This window comes from Podarcis vaucheri (genome assembly GCF_965113315.1).
Source record: "Podarcis vaucheri genome assembly, chromosome: 1".
In the NCBI taxonomy this organism is placed as follows: Eukaryota; Metazoa; Chordata; class Lepidosauria; order Squamata; family Lacertidae; genus Podarcis; species Podarcis vaucheri.
The window spans coordinates 63,180,110-63,197,345 of NC_138759.1; the positions used below are offsets into that span (position 1 = coordinate 63,180,110).

At 40.5% G+C, this 17,236-nt stretch overlaps 1 protein-coding gene across 1 annotated transcript in view; it reads left to right on the forward strand.

The window, feature by feature from the left end:
* Positions 1-17,236, forward strand: part of SLC17A6 (solute carrier family 17 member 6) — a 45,362-nt gene that overhangs the window by 14,622 nt on the left and 13,504 nt on the right. The window contains exons 4-5 of the mRNA XM_082199467.1: positions 14,519-14,633; positions 16,837-16,924. Coding sequence (XP_082055593.1) covers positions 14,519-14,633; positions 16,837-16,924 — 203 coding nt within the window. The remainder of the gene's footprint in view (positions 1-14,518; positions 14,634-16,836; positions 16,925-17,236) is intronic.

The window sequence follows — 17,236 nt, forward strand, 5'->3', positions numbered from 1 at the left end:
TAGTCCCAAACATCTGGAGGGCCGGAGTTTGCCTATGCCTGTTGTAGATGATGAAATTCTTACTATGAACAATCATGCTGCCATGATGTACATATTGAAGCCTTTGGAGAAATTTCTAGGAGCTGAGAATCCTATGAACCTAGATAGAACCCACAACATAATATGAACATAATATGAATATGAAATAAACAATGAAATTCCATAGCAGGTTATTAACTGGCAGAATTTCCAAATCTGGTTAGAATTCTGGATTAGTTACAATGCATTTGTAATTCTGTAATGAATTAAGCATTTTACCTGGGAATAAGTTCCTAAACTTTCAAGAAGTAAGTCTCTGTTCCACTATACAGTGGCACCTCAGGTTACATACACTTCAGGTTACATACGCTTCAGGTTACAGACTCCGCTAACCCAGGTTACATATGCTTCAGGTTAAGAACTTTGTTTCAGGATGAGAACAAAAATCGTGCTTCAGCGGCGTGGCGGCAGCAGGAGGCCCCATTAGCTAAAGTGGTGCTTCAGGTTAAGAACAGCTTCAGGTTAAGAACAGACCTCTGGAACGAATTAAGTACTTAACCCGAGGTACCACTGTATTACTATTCTGTTCCACTACTTCTAACTGTATGTGTTCCAGACTAGAGTATGAGATTGTAGAATGCTTGAGCTGCTGAAGACACAAAATGTCCCTAATTCTTCCAGTTCAAATGGAATTCAACTTTCATACAGTACTTTACCTTACACCCAGTGATTTCCAACCTTAAACACTTTTTAATGGAAATAAGATCCATTGTTTTCATATAGTAATATTTCCAAGTACAATATTAAAGATGTAACATTCTCATCCTAAATACTGTGTTTGGAAGCATAGGCTGTTAAAGCCAATGTATCTTATTCTTTGGAAATAAAAAATCTGCATAATGCTGACTGGTACTAAATGTATTTACTTATCTTAAAATTTTTATTCCGTCTTTTGACCACAAGACAGTTCAGTAAATTCCCTAAACACAGAAAATAGATCATCAGGTGTGGAAGATAAGACTTTTGCACAGCACTCAGCTTGAACAAAACAACATCTCCCTGTGTAGCATCTAAAAATGGAACAGAGTTTCATTAGTCTATTCATTCCAGAGGCATCTCTTCTCTCATGAGGTGTATAGAGATCTGCCATTGGAGGAACATAATTATGACATCACCATGAATGCTCTAAGGGCAGACAATAGGAACAAAAAGGTGTCCGCTGTGGAGTCATGAGGGTTTAATTTAGCACAGTCACTCCTTTCCTTTCAGGGAAATTCTCAATGAAAATTTAGAAGCCTGGGATCAACTTTCCATTGATTAAATATTAAGAAATCCATTGCATAGGACTTTTCTATAGCTTTTATGGGCAATTATTCACTACTGTAACAGATTTGCCAGCAAAACTCATATAAACATGAGTTCAGGACCATTAACTGATCTAGCCGAGAAAAAGGCAACATACCAAGACCTACTTTTCCTTCTTTCACTGCACTTGAATCTCACCCTTTCCCCACAACACCATGATGCTAAGGCAGTGATTTATCGAAGAGCCCACCCAGAGAGTTTTGGGGCTGAATGGCATTTGAACTGATTTTGACAGTCCAAATCTAAATTCAACACTTCATCTGTGCATTAGACTAGTCTGCTCCTTCTTTAGACTCTGGAAAAATGATGTTCTACCCACTTCCTAGTATGTAATGAGCTTGAACAGACCAGTGATCGTGTAGTCTTCTGCTACTCTTGAATTTCTTTGGATAGGGACCAGTTTTTTATAATAAAAATATTGGTATGGTAACTTTAAATAGATCATCAGAATGACTGATCAAAACATTTTGATCTATTAACAGCATGCTCTGAATTAGACAGGAGGTTTTTTATATAAAAAATAATGATTTTAAAAATACAAATATGCAAAAGGGGGTGGGGGAGCCCAGCTGGTACCAGTTTAAGAGAGGCACCCCTTGTCATATCAGAGGAGATGCCTAATTTAAATGGTACCTGTAGAGTGACATGCACATTGTGAATAATCTAAAAACAAAAATATGCTTTTGACCCTTCAGAACAATTGTTATCCATATATTCATTTCTGAGATTTACTTCAGACAAACAAACAAACAAACAAGACTACTTGGGGTTTCTGGAATGATATCATACTCCACTCCCTGCCATCCGCAGATAGCATCCAGTATTTCTGAAGGACCAAAGTGAATCTGCCATCTTAGGTCTGAGTTTTATTCACACCATCTTCCTCAGATTACCACAAATAACTGATAGGAACATTCACATGTAGGTTCATTAGTATCACATATCTGCAATTACTCAGTCAAATTATACATTTTCTTTAAAGGCAGCTAATGGCAATTGAAGCATCTCATTTGCTTTTAAGGAGCAGTCTTGAATGTCACTATTATAGTTGCTCCTCTTAAAGTGGCCAGTGTCTAAGGAGGCTGTGCATTAGCATGATCTCTTGTGTGAGCAGGTGACCCTCTATAGTACAGTTCCAGCACTCCATTTGATCTTCATTTTGGAGTCTTAATTGAGCTAACTTACTTTCCTTTGAAAGCCCAAAAGATGTCATTTCACATCATCACAGAGTTAATAATTTATCTGAGAAATATAATTGTAATGGGTTTGTTTGATGATGTGATATTTCAAATCGGCATATTGGTTTGTTAGGGTTTTTTGTTTTTTTTTGCTAAATATATGAATTATTTAAACAATGGGGTACTTGTAGTATTTTTTTTAAAAAAGAAATTAATCATTCACTGCTTGTAAGAATTAATTCTGATTGCATGAGTTGTCCTACACAGCCATTGTACCAGACAGGAACAGAACAGTTGTGTCTTCATATCTCTTATCCAAAATTCTTTTTCAGTCTTGCTGAGACTGTTCGTATGTTCTTGCTATTATAGCTGGTGTTTGGTCCTAGTAACTTTAGATTTATATCAACATCATCAGCGTATTCACAGAGGAAATAATTAGCTGGTGGTGGGACAGATGTATTGAAAAATATGTAAATTCATCATATAAGGCTCAGGAAAGCCAAATTCATTTCTCATGCTGATTTTAGCCCACAGAAACTCCATAGTTATTGTAATAGGAACTTCGCCTTATTCTGGGTCTATTATTGTCTTTGACTCTGATAGCCATAACTTGACATTTTAAGGTATAAAAGCAGTGATGCAACTGGAAAATGTGCACATGAGGATTTAGATGTGCACATAAAGGAAGGGCACGTTGAATCAACTGGGTGATGTACACATAAGAAGAAGCAGACCAGACCATTTGCTGCTAAAAATAACCACCTTTTCATGGAGACTGATGCCATTCATACAATAATAGTTGGGTGTACTGTTCATCAAGTGAATTGGAGCCATCATACTGGGACTCTCCAGCTTCTTCTCTATGCTCCCAGGGGTCATGGTGGAGAATACCAGAACACACAATGTGATGTCCCCAGTTCATCATGGTAAATGGCAGCAAAAGGCAACCATTCACCATGATGACGCAACAACAACAACAACAACAACAACAATTTTATTTATATCCTGCCCTCCCCGGCCAGAGCCGGGCTCAGGGTGGCTAACATCAAAATATATAATACATTAAAACATAAAGTTCAGCAATCGACTGAAATACAGCTTAAAATTGGATTAAAATCAAAATAAGATCAGATGGCTACCCACAAATTATAACTATAGGGGTTGGGAACCTTAAGTACTCACCAAGCTCAGCTATTTGTATGAGCCAGTGAGAAGAGTTAGAGAGGCCACTTATATGCAGGGTCTTTTAAGAGGAGGGGGGTCAGACTGGGCCCCAACCAAAGGCTCCATCTTGCAGGCCCTGCGGAAAGATGTCAAGTCCCACAGGGCCCTGGTCTCTTGTGGGAGAGTGTTCCACCAGACATGGGGTATACCAGGAGAGGCTGTCCAGTAAGTACAAGGGTCCCAGGTTGTAGAGGGCTTTCAAGGTTAGAACCAGCACCTGAAACTTGACCTGTACTCCACTGGGAGCCAGTGCAGCTGGTGTAGCACTGGATGGATGTGGTCCCACATCTTCTTGGAAAACATAATACGTATTCTGCCTCTTTTTCTCTCACTGGGGAAACACAAGTAAATTGACAAAAATAAATAAATAAATAAATAAATAAATAAATAAATAAAACTCTGTCCATGACACACACCGGACTGCCATAAAAGTCTTCAAGATAGATCACTGTTTTTTCTAAATGTGGTAACTTGAAACTGTGTACTCTGTGTATTGAAACAGCCAAAAGAAAAATAACACACATGTAAGTATCCCTACACCCGCTTAATCTCAAACAGGAAGAGCTTGCACTGGTTCTGAAACGTGTCCAGAAGAATAGTTCTCTGGTTAATCTCCAGGAAAATAAAGTTCCATAAATGTTGATCATATGTATTAGTGTGTCTTAGGTGTTCAGACTTGAGGCTCAGGTAGCATTATTCACAGGACCCTCTTGTTTGATTCCACAGATTGTAGTGGGCCAGAAACATATCTTCATGCTATCTAGTTCTGCTGGATTATTTACTGCAAGGTGTCTGACAAAGCAACTGCATTAAACAAAGTGGTTGTCTGGAGATAAAACACAAACAGATTAACCAGATTCTCTATGGGAAGTGAGATTCTGTAATTCAGAGTGATCATGGTCACACAGTAAACAAGTGCCCTTGAGCTATTCTCCTTGAGCTTAGATTTGTGACAGCAGAATTCAAGAGAATTTAATTTATTTTTCCAGTCTAGCAGGTGATAATGAGTCCAATTAAAACTTGACTCCCAGTTAAAATAGAATAGTCACATGTGTGTAATTGGAAGACAAGAATGCTTCACCACCATGGAACAATTAAAAGTATGGGTCGTTGGACTGTTACTACTATGCTTCTGCTGTTATTATCTTGAGCATCATTCTTTTGATTCTTACAGTGCTGATTTGTTGTATTCCAAGACACACAAAAAGGACCATGTATATTCAAACTGTGCTGTACATTCCGAGTGGAATGCTACTCAGGGGATTCTCCCATTGGCTGAAAGCAGATGGATTGCCTTTTTTTCTGTGCCCCCTCCCACTGTGCTTCTGGAAATCTGCTTTGGGAACCTCAGAGGCAGCATGAGAGTGGCACAGAGGTTGCATACACACACACACACAAATTAAAAATGCATTACATTCAAATTAAAAAACATAGAAATATCAGCAAACATACTGGTATGGTAGTTAAAATGGTAGATTAGAACTGAGGAGAATCAGGTCCATATTAGTCTTTGCTGTCATGAAAATCACTGAGTGACGCTGGCCAATCACTACCGATACCACCATAAACTTCCTTTATATAATGGTTGTGAGAATAACATGCGTTGAGGAGCAATGCTATGCCACCTTCACTCCTTTGAAAAAAGGTGGGATAAAGTTTAAATACAAAGAGCCAGATTATTAAAATATCAGCGTCTATAATAATACAACATATACTTGTTGTTAACCAAACAATTTCTGTAATGTCTCATTTTGTTTTAAACTAGTCCACATACTAGGTGCAGCTTGCTTTTGTAATTCTAGTGTAGTAGTTAACAGATTCTTTTATAGTGAAGTCCACTAAACTGACTTCAGCTTCTTTCTCTGTTGTTTGGAATCTTTGCTTGAAGCCTGGTTCTTCCTTGCTTTCCACTGGCTCCCTTGGACCCCTCTTGGGTTTTTTTTTTTTAAGCAGCAGTGGCAAAATAACACTGGCACTGACAAGAGCATCACTGTTGTTTCTGAAACTCCTCCCCCACCTCCTGCCTCCTATCTGTCTCTACAAACTGCAACAGTTTGTATGTTGTTCATCAGCCTAAATCTGTTTAATGGGGAAGCCTTTCCCCTAGCAATACGATGGTATCTATAATGATTTTGCCCTGAGGGGATTTCTTCTACTTCACACCTTTCTTATGATAAAGTAATGGATCCCGTAAAGCTTTTGCAGCTGACTGGGTATATGAACATGTTTTGATGTGTGTTGATAGAATGTGAAATGCAGGAAGGTTTTTCTTTTTAAATGGGCGAAGGAGGCATGAATTGCTACACACATGTCTGTGTGCTAGGAGAATGAGAACGAAAGCTAGAGTTTTGTGAATTAATTGTCCACTGTTAGATATTAACCTAGAAAAATAAAGACATTCTAATTAGTTCCACCACACACTTTCAGCATTAGAGACGTCCCATAAGATCCTGTGATTTCATGTACTCATTGTGAAATTAACACCTCATTAAAAAGAGATGTTGTCAGGCATACTCATCTTTACAGAACTGTAATAATGATGCTTTCCCTGCCCATAATTCTCTTTTCCTGCAAGAATGAAACTCTTGGCTATGTTCTGACACAAGGTTTGAGTGTAGGTCACCCATAGATAAGTCTAGTAAGAACCTACTTATACTAGACTGTGCCTCTGAAAATCTGCTCTGCAGGAATGGGGACTGTCCAAGACCTTCTAAGACAGAATGGGAACAGTCAGTGGTGACACTGGGGGAAAATGGGGGTGGGCACAGTAGAGGCAAAGTATATTTCTAGGTGGCTTTGTTGTGTTCCACATGCTCAGATCTCTGAAAGAAAAATAACACTATATATTATTGACAAGGAGTCCAGCAATGAAGGGGGCAAGCTCCGTGTGTGTGTGTGTGTGTGTGTGTGTGTGTGTGTGTAAGAGTTTGCCCCTCCTGCCCCCACCCATGGGAACAGGGAACTCCAAGGGGAATATACAAAAGTTGCCTCCCTCCCTTCATCCAGGGGAAGTCTCCACTGGATTGCAACCCATTTCATGAAAAGTCACTCATGAGCCAACCCCATATGCATGAAAATTATTTGTGCGGCTTACAGCTCTGCCATGAGGTTTTAATAATCCAATCCTATGTGGTGGTGCTGAGGGGTTCCATCATGGACCAGGCATGTAGAGAGAGAGAGGAGAGAAGTTTAAACCTTCCCTTACCAGCAGCAATCGCAACCAAAAAAGAAGTTTACAATCACACATTGGAGGATAATATGTGATTCTAGACTTACTGTTGACTTAATTTATGTCAAGTTATTACTCTGTTGCTGCATGGTTGCTGCAGATGTCTTTAGGGGACAAGAACAGCCCTGCTTCATCAAGCATCCTCTTCTCACAATGGTTTGCTATGCCTATGGGAAGCAGGAGCTAAGTGCAACAGCACTTCCTCCACTTGTGATTCTTAGCAGCTGCGGTTTAGAGGCACACTATCTCTGATAGGGGAGATGGGAGATAGCCTTATCTTCTATGAGTTTGTCTAATTCAGTTTTAAAGCTATCAAAATTGGTGGCCATCAAGACATCTTGGGGATGCAAATTCATAGGATCATAGAATTATGGAGGGGAAGGGACTCTGACAGCCATCTAGTCCAACCCTCTGCGTTGCAGAATTCCTGCCCAAATCCCATAATTTATGTGCTGTGTGAAGAAGGCAAAGGGGAATAAAAACCAGCTTATGTAGCACCTGGCTTGCCTGTGCTTGCCTGGGGTGTAGTGTGCCAGCTTGACATCTTGTTGAAGTCAGTACTTCACATATTTGACTTGGGAGACGATCCCAGACACCAGCATGGGCTTCTTTGTTTTCCACGCAGATCAGCCGGTGCTGCAGAAGCCTCATTGAAAGGTTCTGATCTGCCACCACCCTGCCGTGCCTTTTTACATCGGTTTCCCCACAGAGGGGGCTAATGAAACATCGAGTGATCTCTCCCTCTGCCATATGGCTCGAGGGTCTTCCATTTTTCTGTCATAGGTGATGAAGCCGTGTTCACAACTTAATGATGCACTGAGGGATTTGGGGAGGGGATGGCTGGGGGATTTGCTTGACAAAAAAAAAGTGGGTCTCAGATGTGTGGCAAAAATTAATAATGCATCCAAGCTTTTATTAGATTAGAGGTGGTGGCAGAGAATCAGTTTATCCATATTAATCCTTCATGAAAGGCTTAAAATAGGATTTAGTTAGAGAAACACACACAGATGCCTCCACCCCCTTGTCATGTAGAAAGGAGTATATATTTTTAAATGAATAGAAATAGCCTGTCTCATCACTGGTTTAATGTGACAAGGAAAACTGTGAATCCAATGGATCTGTCAGCCTTCACTGCATTTTTTTAAAAAATTAAATGTTGTTTATTCAAGAATTCTAATGCGAATCCACTATCTTTTATTTTAAAATATTCTCATAAAACAGGCCATAAAAGAGACAGGGTCAGCTGTTAAAACTAAATCATAAATGCATTGCTTGTCTCATAAAATAAAAACTGGCTGGAGCAAAAAAAAAAATGTTTATCAGCTGGTGAAAAACAGAAAGCGAAGGGGAGCAACTGTATTTCATGGGGCAAGGTAGACACAGTCTGGATCAGATCACCTGAGTGGAGCTCTGCTCACAGTGATGGAAGGGAGAGGTGTCCAATCATCTTCATCAACTTTCTCCATATCCCTTTTCTTGTCCCGCAAAAAATCTGCTCTGAGGATTGCAGGACCTATGAAACAGTGTGATAGATGGTGCTGGAATGGGTAGGGAGAAGGGGCGGGGATTGGAAGGCATAGTTTCCCATTCCTCCAATCAGGTGGAGTTCCTATTGAATCAAAGGTCCTTCTGATCATGGAAGGACCATGCTGCATCGACTGTCAGGTCTGGGCACAAACATGACATTTAGCCAGGTTTAAACATGACAGCCTAGAGGTTTGGAAGGGATTCCTGACACCGAGGGCCATTTGATAGGAGCAGTGTTACTGCAAATGATTTATATAGCATCCTGACACTGCATGGTGCTTTATAGGGCAAAATTAGTAGTAACAGGAACCTTTGTTTATTTAAAACATTCCCATATCTCCTTTCTAGAAAACATTTTCAAAGAAGCTCACTGTAGTGTAAAAGCCAACAACAAAACAATTTCTAACCAAGACCAGAAGTGGATTTACAGGAGTGTGATATAAATCAGTTGCACTTGGGTACGGAGCCTGGGGGGGCACTGAAACTATGATGTACTGTAGAATGGAAGGTGAGAGGTGTTGCAGAGGGCACTGCTGAAATTTGAGACCCCAAAGTCTGCCACTGTAAAGACAAATTTGGATGGGAAGTAAACAGTCTAAAACAGGGGTCAGCAACCTTTTTTAGCGGTGGGCTGGTGCACCGTTCCTCTGACCATGTGGTGGGCCGGACTATATTTTGATAAAAAATATGAACAAATTCCTATGCCCCACAAATAACACAGAGATGCATTTTAAATAAAAGCACACATTCTACTTATGTAAAAACACGCTGATTCCCAGACCGTCCACGGGCTGGATTTAGAAGGCGATTGGGCCGGATCCAGCCCCCGGGCCTTAATTTGCCTACCCTTGGTCTAAGAAGTCCTTTAAAGCATCAGAAATGATAAAAATGACAAAACATTATCAAAATCAATAGTAGTGTAGCACTCTTAGCATTTAGCATTTCACATTCATTTTTCAGCTGGATCATGTTCGCCTGTTACAGATGGAAATGTAAAGCTGTGAACTGGGACTGTGTCGTAATTCTACAGGGAGTTGATAGCTGAGCAGGAACTTGAAACTGGGGTTCTAATCCTAAGCACACCTTCCTGAGAGGAAGCTCCATTGCAAAGCTGGATTTACTTCTCAGTAAATATGCATACCATGGTGCTGTAGGGGCCCCAGACACAAATCACACTATGCCTGCTCATGGGATCTGGAGAGAACCAGCAAGTGAGGAACAGGAGACAGGCACTATGTGGTTAAGAGGGGGAGGCTTCTATAGGAATCCCCAAAAGTAGTGCTTCCTGTGGACTTCTGAGCTTATCCCCCCAAAGAGCTTCAACAGCAGTTCCTCCCACTCACAAATTAAAGGCTTAAGGACCTCAGGGATGTTTGGATTGGGACCATAGCACAGGCAAAAGGGCTAAAGCATTTGTAGCTCCCCACCAGGGCCTTGACCTAGATTGGCTCAAATCCTGCTGGCTATTTCTGCAAAGAGAAATCCTGGGCAAATGACATGATTAATGTCAAGCGTAGTTTGGCCCTCTGTAGACAAAGTGTAGGGTACATAGCTGTCAACATTTCCCCCTTTTTAAGGGAAATTCCCTTATTCCGAATAGGATTCCTCGCAAGAAAAGGGAAAAGTTGACAGCTATGGTAGGGTACAAGCATTTCTGGAAGAAGGATGGATGTAAAACAAAGGAACCGGGACAGGACAAAGGCTTTTCTGACAATAAAAGCAATCCCTTTTCCCCTAAAAAAATGTTAAATGTTTGCTAGGACTGTTTCAGTGTCAGTGCTGTATTACTATATATTATCTCATAATGGAAGGAGGAGTGAGCGTGGTGTAGGGAGTTGAAAGTAACATTTATATTTAACTGACAGTCCAGTTAAAAATGTGATTTACTTTGGGTAAGGAAATACTTTCCTGAAAGTAGAATTTAGTGAAGCAATTGCTCCATCTGCTGACAGATAACCACACAATGTGCTTTAATGTCCTTAAATGATTCTTTTTTGGATATTGCAAACATACTTCTGGTTTCCCCCTCCCATCACCTGCATTAAGACTGCATTAAGACTCATGCTTTTCTGGGATTAAACCCCACTGTAGGACTGTAGAACTTCTGAGATAGGACTGTGCTGCCAGACTCATATTAAAGCAAGTGCTACTGTTTAATGGTGTCTGAAAAGGTGAAAAGGGTAGCAAGCCATGAAATGACTGTGGTATAAATGTTGCAGTACAGAATGGAACCCAAATAACCAGAGTGACTCTGGAAAGTGGAGCTATTTTTGATAGGGAAAAATAAAAGCACTTGCTTAAACTGCCTTTGCTGGCAGGCTGTATCTGTTGGGTTTGAATTTGTTTTAACTTTACAATTGCCCTAGCTTGTATATGTTGCTGCTTTATACACAGTGTACGTTGCTGTTTCATTGCTGTCTTGGAATTTCAGTGTTATTACTGCACATACCCTAGTGCTTTTAAGTAAAGGCATTATAAGATATTTTATATCAATAAATTAAGAGCAATGTTGCATTTAAGGCATTTGTTAAAAAGTCCCTGTGATAATATAAAGTTTGCAAATTTAGACACCTCAGTTCCAGATATTCTAGCAATTTAAGGAGATGTATCAATGCAAATGTTATACAATACAGATGGGAGCAGTGAGTGCCAGTGAATATGAAAAGGTCACCTAGAAGGCTTAGCCTTGTTACAGCAGAGGTCAAACCTAGCATTTGTTGTTCAGCTTTCTTTTATCCTTATTCTTCAGACATTAGCTTTCTTCTTATTTTGATGTCAGCTTTAGAAATACCATTTTGAGATTTTGGATGAAATTCCTTGTACGTTGCAGTACAAGGTTGCATATATAGAAATATAGGCTGTGCCATTAAAGGGACAGAAAATAATAGAAAATGAAACACTCTGATTTCTGCTTTAATTCAGTAAAGAAAATTACTCCTGAAACAGAAAAAGCACAAAGATAGGCGAGGAAAATAGTGAGGCTCAAGTAGGAGCATTCAGGCCAGATATGCTAGCCTAAGAAATTTAAAGGAAAACAGATATGTTTGAATAATGATTATCCAAATTTCTGAAATCAGAAATAATCAGAACTTTGGATAAACAAAACCAGCTGTTTACTTGTGCAACACTAAATCCCTGAAGGTCTAGTCTTATGAGCTGCTGGGTTTTTGCAATACAGTATTTGTAAAATCAGGCAGCAAGTCAGGTAGATCCTAATGGTATTTCATGCTAGGAGTGTGCACATGCCCCAAGATTTGCCTTGTATCTGTACATGTGCATTAAAAAAAAATCTGATCTGTTTCTAGCCATTTAGTGTTTTCTCTGTGTTGATCTGTGTTTCAGGTCCTTAGCCACTTGGTATAAACCAAAGCCCTGTGTTTCCCATTCACCATAATGAAGAATGTAAACATAGCTAAACTTTACCCCCTTTTGGCCAAAGTGGATGAAATTTACAGGCACAGGAAAATCCTACTGTAGTGAATTAAGTATGCCAAATTGCCAACAAATAGGTCAAGGGGCTTTTTGTGAGGGAAATAAAAGGGATCCACTTTATTCTGTAATCCTTTATGGTAGGGGCAGGTTTTTTTGTTTCTTACCATACAAGAATTAGCAGGTGGCTGAGTGGGGTATTTGTTTTTGGGGTATTTGTATTTTTAAAAAACTTTGTAGCTTCACACCCGCCTTTTCGTTTTGGTTGTAACAGAGTTAGGCTGCCTGTGGAGTTCTGAAGGGCTGTGGTTTTGTTGTTGTTGCTGCAGAGCTCTTCATTGCTCTGCAGGCAACATTTTGGACAACCTCATTTTTTGCAAAGCCCATGGACAGAGATATATCTATCTATCTGTATGGTACAGAAGGAACAGAAACAGCATAGCAACACAAATCTATGTAGGGTCCCTAATCTGACTCTGGGATGGGTTATTGACATCACATGTGAGGGGTGGAAAGGCCCCGAATCATTCCAATTCACTGTGTAATTTGGTCCTCACCAGAAATAGAGCAAAATACATTTATTCATATAAAATATAACAATGAAAGAATATGTGAAACCTATGGTAAAATAATCAAAAGGGAGACAACAGAAGTACAATAGAAAAGACAATGAAGTACGATACAAAAGTGACCACAAAAAAGAAACATGGCATATAGATGACAGTTTCTTAAAATGTTTGTGTGTTTTTTAACCAAACTAGGAAATATACCCTTATCGTATATATTTAACTACTTGGCTTCACTGGGATCTTGGTACTTTCATATGAAAGGGCAGATTTTCATGTACGTTAAATGCACTGGAGTGAATGGACTAAAATAAAATACTAGGAAATGAGCCACTCATACTTTTAATAGAGTTCATCATCTAGGAAATACAAACTGTATGTTAAAGTAAACACTGAATTCAAACTAGTATAGTTAATCTAGGGAGGGAGGAAATACAGGAAACTGGTGAAGAAAAGCTGTCAAACATAGGTATATGTACTCGGTCACACACTCAGGCTTTTTCTTTCTCAAGAGAGAGAGAGATTGTTTATACAGAAAGAGGTTTGGTGGGATGTATTAATAATAAGAGAGTGAAGTGGAGACCTATCTCAGTGGAGCATCCTCTGTGGACCAAGTGACCTTTTCCTGCACAGCTGCCTTAAGTCATTTTTCTGTCTTTTCAAACAAAATCAATCCTGTTTCCAGTTCCAGAATTTCTCTCTCTTTTTATAAACAGATGCATAGAAAGCATGTACTGGAAGTGTGCTCTATGCTTTGCAATATGGCCCTATTTCCTGCTTTGTTTGTAATGAATTAAAGACAACCCACATTTTCCTGACTGTTTTGTTGATGATCACCATGCAACTCCCATTTCCTGTTCAAGGCAACACACTTTCCTTATTTCATTTATCCTTAACAGCAGCTAGGAAAAGTAGATGACCTGTTCAAGGTAATGCAGTAAGTTCTTGGTTCTTAGTAGGAAATTGGTTTTGGACATATGTCATTGTAGTTCAAAATCAACACTGTTCATGGAGCTCCCTGTATGATCAGTGTTGACATTAGTTTTCTCTACCCATTCCTTTAAGTGTGCGTTCACACATGCATTCTTTACTACTGAATGAATGCAACATCAAGTGATTACTTGCATTAATATCCAACATCAAAGAACAAGCAGCACTTTTATAGTGCTTAACATAAATTACAGTAAACACAATACATTTTAGTTGGGACAGTTTTCATATTCACCTACTGACCTTCCTCAAGTGATAAGTCATTGATGGTGTATTTTGAATGATTTTATGCAAAGTCCAGTACTAGCATTGTGATGGAAAGTGACCATCTTTTGTTTAGTTGATGGCTTTGTAATGCCATAATGGTTGGTTGACATTCCATTAATGGGAGCGAATAGTCAGGAGACATTTTCCTGAATAGGCAGTCTACCTGCCAAGGCTGAAGTCAAACAAGTGTTCTGCAGTGTGTTTCAGAAAAGAATAAAGTTTTGCTCTTTGAAATTGGAGAGAGATGTGAACTGGCTGAAGGCAGTTGGTTGCAGAGAATCTCTCTCGTAGAATCTGCATCCCTGTTTTTAGGAGCCTGCTTGTTTTGATTAGCCTGCGCTTGTATATTTTGTTTAAAAGGTGTTGCAAAGCACCATACAACACCAGTGCACTCTCATGCAAAGGACACTACACCTTGTAACACTGAACCTGAAACTTCTTCCCACTCTGGGAAATGTGGATTGATTGTGAAAAAGTACTGGGGAAATATTTCCCCAAAGAGATGGATCCTGCATGTGGAGTGCATTTAAAATAACCCTTTATGAAATCACAATATTCCTCTACTAAAATAGATATTTTGGCATGCATGGAATGAATAACACAGATATCTAAGTCAGCACATATGTTTCACAGAAAGCTTAAATATAAAAAGATAGATCAGTGTGCTTGAATTCTTGGCATAGGTTTAAACAGCACCATTCCATTCCCTTCCTCTTCTCTTACAGGGTTTTTGGTGCAGCTATCCTATTGACGTCCACTCTCAATATGCTAATACCGTCCGCAGCTCGAGTGCACTATGGATGTGTTATCTTTGTCAGAATCTTGCAAGGTCTTGTAGAGGTATGGATAAGAAATACAAACTCTTTAACGTGTGCTTCTCTATCACCATGGCCAACTCGAATAGGAGAAAGATTGATCCTCATGATGTAACCTTGACATGACATATTTCTTTGCTCCAACATGAATGACCTGCAGGGGCTCCTGGAGGAGTAGGCACAATGGCTGCATGTGAATGCTTTGAAGGAAATTCATTCTGAAGCTATGAAAGAGCTGAGCAGAAGAGAAGATAATGTCAGGATAGAGCAGAGAAGAAATGTAAGCTAGGCATGAGGAAAGTGGGGAGAAAGAAACAGCCCACAGGATTAGATGTTACAAACATCTCGAGTTACAAACACTTCGGGTTACAGACACTTCAGGTTACAGACTCCGCTAACCCAGAAATAGTACCTCGGGTTAAAAACTTTGCTTCAGGATGAGAACAGAAATCGCACAGCAGCGGCGCGGCGGCAGCAGCAGCAGGAGGCCCCATTAGCTAAAGTGGTACCTCAGGTTAAGAACAGTTTCAGGTTAAGAATGGACCTCCGGAACGAATTAAGTTCGTAACCAGAGGTACCACTGTATAGGCAGGTGACACAAGCACCTTGGTGTTGGATCCAGCGAGGCAGAGCACGAGATGAAGTACCATGGATAGCTCTAAGTGAGCAACTCCCTCCAACGGAGATTCTCCTCCTCCTTGGAAATTAATGGTGTTACAAGGCCAGAGGAAAAACCTGATCACCACCACTTACCGACTGTTGTGTTATTACACCTCACTTGCAATCTTTCCTAAAACCTCATCTCTGCCTACCCCCTGATTTTTTATTTTTAAAAACCCTTCAACATTGTCTCTAACACTGTGCCCCCAATATTTTTTCTTGAAGGGCAGCTCCCAAAGAAAGCAGAGGTTGATAGTACATTAAGCCTTTATAAGCCTCTACCCCCAGGTCACTTCACTCAGGCTCCACCCCCTTGTGGGAAGCTTAGATTCTTGAAAGACACGGATCTTCCTGTGTTCCTTGACCTCCTGCCTGGTGTGCTCCCTGGGTCACTGAGATACTATGGGAAGCATTAGGTGGCTCAAAGGACAATGGCAATAAGGGTCCTGGCTGTGGCTCTATAGGCCCAGGTTTTGTGGGCTGTCAGTCATCTGCTGGCCCAGTCGTCTCTTGAACTCCAGCAGCAGGCTCAGAGCCCTGAATCTGGTCCAGCTCCTTAGCTGGTACCTCTGTATCCTTCAGCTTTGAATCCAAATTGCTGCTTGCCTTCTCCTTGCTGAGTTCCACAAGTGCAACACTGAGTTTATGGAGGAGGAAGCTGGCATGCAATGCCAGCCCCTAGAATGGTTGAAAGAAGGCTGGCAGATGGGACTGCCTGGGGGCAGACAGAAGCTGACAGGGCAGTGCCCCATTAGCTTCAATGGACCTTCTTCACCATCCGCAACATGTGTTTTAAATGACTAACAGTTGGATCTGAATGCATTAGCTTATCAGCCAATTCACCCCTGAGTCTGATCAGACATATGACTAATTAAAAGCGGGTAAAATGAAAAAGAAAAAAAAAATGGGACACTGGTGGCGCTGTGGGTTAAACCACAGAGCCTAGGACTTGCTGATCAGAAGGTCGGCGATTCGAATCCCCACAACGGAGTGAGCTCCCATTGCTCGGCCCCTGTTCCTGCCAACCTAGCAGTTCGAAGGCACACCAAAGTGCAAGTAGATAAATAGGTACCGCTCCAGTGGGAAGGTAAACAGCGTTTCCGTGCGCTGCTCTGGTTCACCAGAAGTGGATTAGTCATGCTGGCCACATGACCTGGAAGCTGTATGCCGGCTCCCTCGGTCAATAAAGCGAGATGAGCTCCGCAACCCCAGAGTCGGCCACGACTGGACCTAACAGTCAGGGGTCTCTTTACCTTAAAATGAAAAATGCCACCAAAACATACACAGCCATAGGGTGCTATGGTGTTTAATTTCTGCCCCACTAAAATAAATGAATGAATCAAACTTAGAAAACATCGGATCCGGCACAATATATGTAGATGTTTCACTGAAAATGAGTATTGCATTTCCAGTATTACTTGTCACAGATAGTCATAAATCTGCCAGCTCCTCAGTGACCTATGAATATTCACAACTCAGATTTGCTCCATGTAACTGATTACTCCTGGTACTACTCAAATTATATTATGCTGAAGCAGGTATCATAAACTAGGTCATCTACTCCACAGGGCGTCACTTATCCAGCTTGCCATGGGATATGGAGCAAATGGGCACCTCCTTTAGAGAGAAGTAGACTAGCAACTACTTCTTTCTGTGGTAAGTAGCACCTTAATTTCTCAAATGTGTTCCCCCTCTCCTTTCTCCAGCATTCTCTGAAATAAACTGATATTTATCTCCCCCCCCCCATTCATCAACAAGGTTCACGCCTATTGACTGCCATTGGATTTTCTTCCACCTAAGAGTTTGGAATAGCAAGCTCACACCTCTCAGTCTGTGAACAAAAATTAGGAATTTAAGAATGTAACTCCGAGTGTTGCAGCTCTGATTCACACAAGTACAATTGAATTTCTTTGTCAACCTGAATGAAACACTGAGATGGTGAAACAATCATTTGGAATTCCTCAGTAT